Source organism: Sinocyclocheilus anshuiensis, unplaced genomic scaffold (assembly GCF_001515605.1).
Source record: "Sinocyclocheilus anshuiensis isolate Anshui unplaced genomic scaffold, SAMN03320099.WGS_v1.1 scaffold617, whole genome shotgun sequence".
NCBI classification, from domain to species: Eukaryota; Metazoa; Chordata; class Actinopteri; order Cypriniformes; family Cyprinidae; genus Sinocyclocheilus; species Sinocyclocheilus anshuiensis.
Genome location: NW_015539890.1, coordinates 101,503 through 110,430, shown reverse-complemented (window position 1 = coordinate 110,430; position 8,928 = coordinate 101,503). Strand labels below are relative to the sequence as shown.

At 40.6% G+C, this 8,928-nt stretch overlaps 3 protein-coding genes across 6 annotated transcripts in view; 1 reads left to right on the top strand and 2 right to left on the bottom strand.

Moving 5' to 3' along the window:
• LOC107685753 (E3 ubiquitin-protein ligase TRIM9-like) overlaps positions 1–2,253 on the bottom strand; it is a 55,082-nt gene extending 52,829 nt beyond the window's left edge. For all 4 annotated transcript variants that reach the window (XM_016482455.1, XM_016482456.1, XM_016482458.1 and 1 more), the window contains exon 1: positions 1,475–2,253. In XM_016482455.1, coding sequence (XP_016337941.1) covers positions 1,475–2,212 — 738 coding nt within the window. In that variant the 5' untranslated portion in view covers positions 2,213–2,253. The remainder of the gene's footprint in view (positions 1–1,474) is intronic.
• Positions 2,254–4,457: 2,204 nt separating this feature from the next.
• LOC107685752 (exocyst complex component 8-like) lies at positions 4,458–6,892 on the bottom strand. The gene has a single exon (XM_016482454.1). The coding sequence runs from the start codon at positions 6,789–6,791 to the stop codon at positions 4,737–4,739; it is 2,055 nt and encodes a 684-aa protein (XP_016337940.1). The 5' UTR covers positions 6,792–6,892; the 3' UTR covers positions 4,458–4,736.
• A 1,063-nt stretch (positions 6,893–7,955) lies between these two features.
• The window catches only part of LOC107685751 (sprT-like domain-containing protein Spartan), a 10,692-nt gene continuing 9,719 nt past the window's right edge, over positions 7,956–8,928 (top strand). The window contains exon 1 of the mRNA XM_016482453.1: positions 7,956–8,703. Coding sequence (XP_016337939.1) covers positions 8,408–8,703 — 296 coding nt within the window. The 5' untranslated portion in view covers positions 7,956–8,407. The remainder of the gene's footprint in view (positions 8,704–8,928) is intronic.

The window sequence follows — 8,928 nt, the reverse complement described above, 5'->3', positions numbered from 1 at the left end:
TCGGGGGTGAGTAAAACGCAGCCTAATTTTCATTTTTGGGTGAACTAACCCTTTAAGTGTCAAAACCAAAAATGTGAACCATCTCCTGCAGCACTTTAACAAGAACATGCATTTATTAGCCGAAAATCTTATTCAATAGATGCAATAGATTTTATTCCTTGTTCAATACATTTGCAAGCTATTCCAAGGTAGTTCAAATAACACCACACTGAAAATTCACTGAAGGGGAAAAAAAAATCTGTCATTATTTACTCGCCATCACCATGTCAAACTTTTATGTTGTTGTATATGGAACACAAAAGGAGAAATTAAAAATCTGAACATTTTCATAATGTCATGGTTAAAAAAGCACTGTAAATGTATTGAAAAAAATTACATTGAGAAATTAGGGTTTATTAGGGTTAAGTATATTAGGGTTCTGTTTTTATTTTATTTATTTATTTTTACTGAATGGAACTGAATTAACGAAAAGAACCTTTTTGGCCCAAAAAAAGAGTTCTTCAGGATAAAGATTAATTAACTAAATGAGTTGTTGATGACTGTGTAATAGTTATTTTAAGTTTATTTCAGTGATAAAATACACTATATGTGTTTCATTGATACATACATGAAATAGCACTTCAACAAGAATGTAATCCATAAAATGTTATGATCTCATGTTTAGAATCCTAAAAGGATTCTATCTTTAAAAATAAAAGTTTTAGCATCAATAGTTCCACGAAGAGCCTTCAGTATATTAAAAATGTCTTTATATTCTTAGGGGAAAAGGCTTTTAAGAGCATATTCTTTTAAGAACTTTTCATATAAAGGTTTTTTGGGGAACCTAAAATGGTTCTTTTATTTGCATCACTATATAAATGTTTTAGAACTATTGGGTCTTTTGATTAAATTCTCAAAAAAAAAATATATATATCTAAAAATCTTCATCTGTAATGAACCACAGCAGGGGGTCCAAATATAACAGTGATATAATCCTTAAAAGTTCAATATAAAATAATTGTGACCCTGTCTGTGAAAACCCAGCTAAAGTCATTTTTTGTGATTTACTGTTTTCTACAATAAAACCATCCTTCATACGGTAAAGAACTTTCTGTGAACATGTAACCTTGATATCTTTAATACTGACTGAGCAAGACCATGTCAAAGATTGAAATCAGAGTGAAATCAAACTTTGATGCTTGTTATATCATAATTAGATTTTGAGACTTTAGCCTGGATTTCAGAGAGGGTCACAATTTCTTCTAAGATTGAAATGGTACTTCTTGGAACTTTTTTGGTGTGCTACCATACCAACTTGTTTTTATTTACTTATTTAAGGAAGACGAGTACCTTGGTAGGACCGTGGTATTCTTGAAAGTACCTTGGAGTAACATACCATGGTGTACCATGAATTTCAGAAAGTACCATGTTTTTACCATGTGATTCCATCACTGCACTACATGGTCCAGCCACAGTGCCACAATGTGTTAATTACCTTGTGTTGTTTCCACACGGCGGCCAGGGGCTTCACGTCGTGCTTGCCGTGTTTGCCCTCCTCCAGACACTGGTAGCACACGGGGGTCTTGCAGCTGACGCAGTACATGCCGTAGTTCTCCGCTTCGTGATCCACGCAGGTCGCCTGTCTGCGCGCGGAGGCGGTCCCCGCCTGCGCTGGAGCCACCGGCGGCAGCAGCCGGTGCTTGGCCAGCGGTCCGCGGGAGGGGTGGCAGCGCTGCTGGCACGGAGCGCAGTAGAACACATCGCACTGCTCGCACATCACCGTGGCGTCCACCGGATTGCGGTCGCACAGCTGGCATTTGACGGAGGCGGCGTGGCTCTGCTGGTAGCGGGACACGATCGCCTCCAGCAGCCGGTTGCGCTGGAAGCCGCGGAGCCCGCGCTCCTCCAGGGACACGCTGCGGTGGCACAGCGGGCAGGTGATGGAGCAGTGGCGGTGCACCAGCGCCGGCGGTAACACGCGCACTCCGTTGGGAGACTTCAGGCACGGCGTGTATGAGCCGTAGCCGCTGTCCGTCTCGCTGTACATGCTCATCTTGTCCATATCCAGATAGTCATAGTCCGAGGAGCATCGGTTCTGCGGAGGGGTCTCTCCCTCCGGAGTCTGCACGATGATATTCCGAGCACACGCCAGGCAGACATTATGAGAGCACGGTAATATAATCGGCTCCTTGAAGAGAGAACCGCAAACCGGGCATTTCAGTTCTTCTTCCATCGCGCTCAATGAAATCAGAGCAGCACTACAGATGCGGACAGCTCCAGTTACCCGCTCCGCGCATGCGCAGTGAGAGAACGGTTGTGGGCGTTGTAGTCCCTACGCTGATACCCGCCGCTTCTGCTGACCACTTAAAAACTACAACTCCCATAATTCCGCTAATTAAATGCAGCGAAAGGAATTTGTATTATCGTCCCGTATTCAAGGGTAATAGGTTTGGCCTAATTTGCAATTTAAAGAAGCCCGTGTGTAAACAACCCCGTCAAAGGAGGACAGGCGTTGTAATTGTGCTGGCTTCCGAGAGAGCTGACCAGTAGCCTATTTCTGTGTGTGGCCGTGAATAATTAGAGCAAGGAATTTTTCACAGCATGCATCGGGCTGCTTACAGTCCACCCTGCCCACACAGTCTAATTACAGCACAGAATTAATGAGCACTTCATCACACATACATCACCACACCACCTTATCTAATGATTGACTAGTAATGGGGGAAATATTACATTCATATAAAAAATAAATAATGGGAAAAATATTATACTCATATAAAAATCAATGTGTATTTATTTATACATAAGCATTTATAGTAGCTACTTTTTTTCTTGAAATACATGGTTTAAACAAAATTTCATGTACACACAAATAGTATAATTTTTCTAGTTTTAGGTTTATATACATATATATATATACCGTGTATATATATATATATATATATATATAGTATGTATAGGAAAAATAAATGTGAAAATTGAGAAATAGGACAGAAAACGTGAATCACAAAATATTTTTGATTAATGTCCAGTCCAATATAAACTAATAGTGCAGGGTTAAAATATTTATTTGACAGTCGGGGGCACAAAGGCACGTGCTTTTGTTCTCTCTCACATGCCTGTCGTTTTGTTCAGAGGCGCAAGACTGATCCGTGAGATTAGGCTGGGGGTCTGCCAAGACAAAATGAACTCCTGTCATAACCCAGAGGGTGACGCTTACCTAAGAATACTGGAGAAACAGCATCCATGTTGTGTGCATCAGTGCAAACCAGATTGCATCAAATAGTGAAGTTAGATATTCTTGTATGCATTAAAATTCTTGTTTCAAATTGATTTAGAAGATAATTTCATATAAGTCCCATGAACAGTGCCAACACCTTAAACCTTTCCCCATCTTATCATTTTTAAATTCAAAGTTGTCTGTGTATTATGTGTCGGGAGGGATAAAACAACAAAACACAATAACAATAAGACCTTGCTAATATTTGATCAAGGATATGAAGTCTGGCAGAGAACAGAAACAGCAGTATCAAAGAGAAAAGGAATATTTTGAATAACTCTGCCAAGACTTTGGCTTTGGGATATTTATTTAACAGAGCCTTATTTTTATTAAACAATTCCCTGTACACCAGGGGGCACTACATTTAAAAGCTTCGACATCTGGAGCATAGGCTCAAAAGAATACAGCATATTCATGTTAAGTGAGTATAATGCACCTTGCTTTTTTAAACCAGACGTTTACTAGTTTATGTGTACAAAAACACTCAAAAGAAAGCAGTATATATAACAGTGTTTTCATCTTTACACCTGTCTTTTTGTTTGATTGAAATTACAAATGTAATTCTTTACATTTTAATAGGGCACTATTAATTTCCATTTACTTTAATAATATACAGTTCATTATAAATGATTAAAGAACCAACAGCTGATCTCTCGACAAAGCACAATACACTAAATATTATTACATTTAAGTGTTATACAGTTGCCATTTGGTTTGGACACAGAAGCCCGTTTCTGCCACAGAATAAAAAAAATAAAAGGCAATTACAATTTTTTTCTCACAATTCTCACTTCTGCGATAAAGAGCTCATAATATAAACTCGCAAAAAGTCTGAATTTCAAGATATTAACTCAGAACTGAGATGTTAACTTGCAATTTCAATTCTAAGTTTATAAGCAATTCTGACAAATTCTAATCGTAAGCAATAAACTCACAATTTTGAGATATAAACTCACTATTCTGAGAAGATAAGCCAGAATTGTGGGATATAAACTCGCAATTGAGAGAAAAAAAGTCTGAACTGAGATAAAAATTCGCAATTAGTCACAGGACTGTACTTTTTTTTTTTTTTACTTACATTCGTTTATATCTCACAACTCTATGTATATCTTGCCGTTCTTTTTTTCTCAGAATTGCAAGAGAAATCAGAATTGTGAGATAAAAAAGTCACAATTATCTATTTTGTTTTATTCTGTGGCGGAAATTTAATGGATGCAATTAGTTGCAGTTAGATTTTTTTAATTCTCCTTTTGTGTTCTGTGTACAACAACATAAAGGTTTGTCATAAATGTGAGTACAAAAAAAAAAAAAAATGACAGAATTTTTATTTTCAGTGAACTATTCCTTTAAAGAGTGTGAGAGGTTAGGAGTGCATCGCAACACCAAAAATGAGTCACATGAGTGCAATGTAGTGAAATGTACTGAGATTTGAAGACCTCTAGTTAGTCTCCTTCATTCACGTCCGAACTCATCTCTATTAGACGAAGGACATGGTGCTCTCGGGGTTGACCCTGACAGACCGAGAGCTCTTCCTCAGATCCTGGAGCTGTTTGGCTGGTTTCCCGACTCCCTCCTCAAACCGCTTCTCCACAACAGGAAGCACCGTCTCATGCAGGAACGATGCGTTCTGCAGAATAAAGGCCTTTTTCTCTGCCTCCTGCTCGCAGCGCAGGCTGTAGTCCACATGCTGCACCGCCACCAGGATGATCTCCCGCAGGCTCTCCAGAAACACCATGTGCAGCTCTGGGAAGTACAGCTTCAACCCTTCCTCCAGGAAGGCCATCATCTGCTTGGTGAAGGCCACAATGGTGTAGCTCAGGTTGACCCAGCAGTCTTCTCCCGTATACTGGTCGAAACTGCCGATCCCGCAGCTTCGCATTTCGTCCTTGAGCTTGGCCAGAGCTTCAGGAGTCATCAGGTTCATCCTACGCCACATCTCCTCAGAGTTACGATGCCTCGTTGCTTCTATGATGATGTCCTTCTGGCTTTGGAGAGCCGCCCTGATGTCTTTCATGAGTAACAACTGCAAAATGAAGGTCAGATCCAAGCCGATCTCGCTCAGCTGCCTGCAGTGCTCACTGGCGAACTTCACGCATTCTGCAGCAGTGGACAAGCTTTCTTTGCTGTCAAACACCTGCTTGCTGAAGGCATCTACGAACATCTTCATCACCGAACGAGACCAGACCACAAAGGCGGAGTAGCAGCCAGTGTTGCCTGCGAAATCAGTCTCAAACTCCCTGGCGGTTTCAAGCAGGCTCGTGAAGAAGATGTTGCAGAGCTTTTGGATGTAAAGCAGCGTGGCGCCCTCGATGCGAAGCTGGCGGATGGCGGTTTGGACGGCCGCCGCTCTGTTTTTCAAAAACAGCTCACAGGCCTTCGTGGACTGTCCCAGGCGAATGAGTTGAGAGACGGCTCGCCGCGTGGCTTTAGCTCCTCCACGGAGCGAGCGATCAGGCGAGAGTTCGAACACCAGGACCTCCGTCAGCTGTCGAACACGCTCATCCACCTTCCCCCTCAGCTCCTTCACTCGTGGGCTCACTGGTTGCTCCTTCAGATATTCGTTTAGCTTATCCAGAAGATCAACAGCACCCTCAAAGTCTCTCTGAGCGATGTACACGTCAAGGTCTTCTGGAAGCTCCTGGATCCATTCGGGACTGAGATCCACCAGTTCCTCTGAACCCAGAGGCTCGTCCTCATCAAATGGGTTTGTGGAGATGTCCTGCCGGACTGGCGACGTTGGAACCTCCTCTTCCTTTATGTTTTTGTCTTTCGCCACTTTGTTTTTCTTCGTTTCCTCCAGAATCTCCAGCCACTCTTTCTTGATCTTGCTGTTCTCGGCTTTGAAGATGCGGCTCTCGGGGAACATGAGGATTTTGAACATGTCTTTCATCGGAGGGTTGTCTTTTACGTTCACAACCGCAAAGCTTTCTAGATCATACAACGCATTGTACTTGTATTTCACGGCTCCGCGTCTGTTCGCCAGCCAGGTTGCGATGAGCAGGCAATCGTTCATCAGAAACGCGTGAACCTTTTGGATCTGTGACATGTTGTCTGCGTCATACTCCAAAAGATCACCATTATAGACCAGATATCTGCCGGGGGTTTCCATGATGTTCTTGCATCCCTCCACTTTTTCCAAAAGTGTGGTTAGGGTTCTTTGTTTAACCTCTTCGGTTTCCTTTGGGAAGGCTGCGAGCATCTCTTTGGCCGCTTCATCTTTATCTGTGGACAGGAGAGACTGTGTAATGCTCTCCATTATGCTCTTCTGCTCAGTGAGAATGTGACTCAGCTGATACATCTCACTTTCCAAGTAAGAAATCTCCTTGGCTGTCTCAATAAACTGTCTGTAGTTTTTATAAACATTTTTCTTCAGGTTTTGCGCGGTTTCGTCGGCGACTGTTTGTATTTTCTGACGGTGTTCTTGTAGATCCCGGTCCCCATCCGACTGCTGCGAGAGCTGCTTCACGTACGATTGAGGATCAAAATTAGGGCATTCCAGCAACTTACGCAAACGATTTCCAGTGTCTGCCATTTTATTTCGATGTTACGGCGAAAATGAAACACAAATGTGAGGCTAATTGCGTGAAAATCCGGCTGTCACTGCAGTTGAGCGGCAGAGCTGTTCGCTTCCTCAACGCATCACGTGACTAGCGAACGTTTCAAAATACTGAGCACGCATAACAACACAGATTCCCTCACTTATAATATGTTTGAATAATTTAATACTAATTACATGTACATCTAGTAAGACGTTGTTGTTTGTGTCTGGTGTATGGCACATGTCTTTTAGCGTTGCTGTCCATGTTAATATGCATAATAAGTAAGTAAATAAAAGGATTGACTACAAAAAAAAAACACATCGGGTCAGTAACTGTCAAATGTATGTATATACATGTTATATTTTAATTCATACACTTTATTGCAAACGTAGCTTAAAGTAGTACATATATATATATAAAGTATAGAATTATACAGTATTAAAACTGTACACACGGGTAAACATTTGTGACCCTGGACCACAAAACCAGTCATAAGGGTCAATATTTTGAAATTGAGATTTATACATCATCTGAAAGCCGAATAAATAAGCTTTCCATTGATGTATGGTTTGTTAGGATAGGACAATATTTAGCTGAGATACATCTATTTGAAAATCTGGAATCTGAGGGAGCAAAAAACAATCTAAATATTGAGAAAATCGCATTTAAAGTTGTCCAAATGAAGTCCTTAGCAATGCATATTACTAATCAAAAATTAAGTTGTGATATATTTATGGTAGGAAATTTACAAAATATCTTCATGGAACATGATCTTTACTTAATATCCTAATGGTTTTTGGCATAAAAGAAAAATTTATAATTTTGACCCATACAATGTATTGTTGGCTATTGCTACAAATATACCTGCGCTACTTATGACTGGTTTTGTGCTCCAGGGTCGCATTTTATAAATGCAATAAAAGTTAATTTTCTTTATTTTATTAAATATGTCATTATATGCCCATCTGAGTAAAACACAGAAAGACCTAATTGAGTGTGCCACCTTATTGGTAGGAAGTGTTCCGAGTAAAATATTTGCAGAAGTATCAATATTCATTCCAGTAATTAATGAATAATTACATATCAAATGAGAAATAATTGACAAATAAAATGACAAACAACAAATAATTCCACGATGTGTCGTTGTTTGTTTGGATCTAGCAACTCCGTGCAACTATTTTTATTGGTCACCATTTTACGTCTCCAATTATGAGGGGGGGAAAAAGCTGTTCCAGGGGTTGTTATTTTTGTAGCGTTATTTTAATGGATATTGTAACATCTCCACGTCTCCAATGTTGCTCTGTTCGTGCATATAACGTAACATTATAACAATTAGACTTACAAATACATTTCCCAGCATTCCCACCACTGTGTGACTTCACGATTGGCCAGCAATTTGGCTCTCATAGGGCTCTAGTGGAAATACACTGACCGTTTTCTTTCAAAAATTTGAGACGTTAATCTTTATCGTCACAGTCATGAAAACCCGCGATTAGACCAGAAGTTACACAAAACCCTTCGATCTATTAGGCGAGAGTGCCGTTGGTCGCGATTAATGGTTTTATGAGCAGTTTTTGTGCTGATTGATGGTGTTGAGCTGCTCTTGAAGATGGAGGATGAAGACTTTTTACTCGCTCTTCGTTTACAAGAGCAGTTTGATCAGGAGACAGCGACTGCTGAAGACTATCCGTCCAGTAAAAAGCGCAAGATTGACTCCTCTGATCTGATGGATGTGATTTCTTACTTCCAGCCCAGTCCAGAGAGACCGCTGTCCATCGTAGACGCGTCGTGGGAGATGCTGGACCCCAATCCGGACGTGAGAGCCATGTTCCTGCAGTTCAGTGACCAGTTCTTCTGGGGGAAACTCAGCGGTGTGGAGGTCAAGTGGAGTCCACGGATGACACTGTAAGAGCCAAACATCTAACTGGTGCAGTGTTGGGGAAAGTTACTTTTAAAAGTAATGCATTACAATATTGCGTTACTCCATAAAGAAGTAACTAATTACGTTACTTAGTTACTTTTTATGGAAAGTAATGCGTTACGTTACTTTTGTGTTACTTTTTAAATCTGGACAGGGCTTGCTTGTTTGTTTTTAAAATAAAAAAGTTATATTTTTGGCAAATATAAAAG

What these genes read in the sequence shown, in the direction of transcription:
- LOC107685752 (XM_016482454.1), bottom strand. Translation starts at nt 6,791, where the DNA reads ATGGCAGACACTGGAAATCGTTTGCGTAAGTTGCTGGAATGCCCTAAT.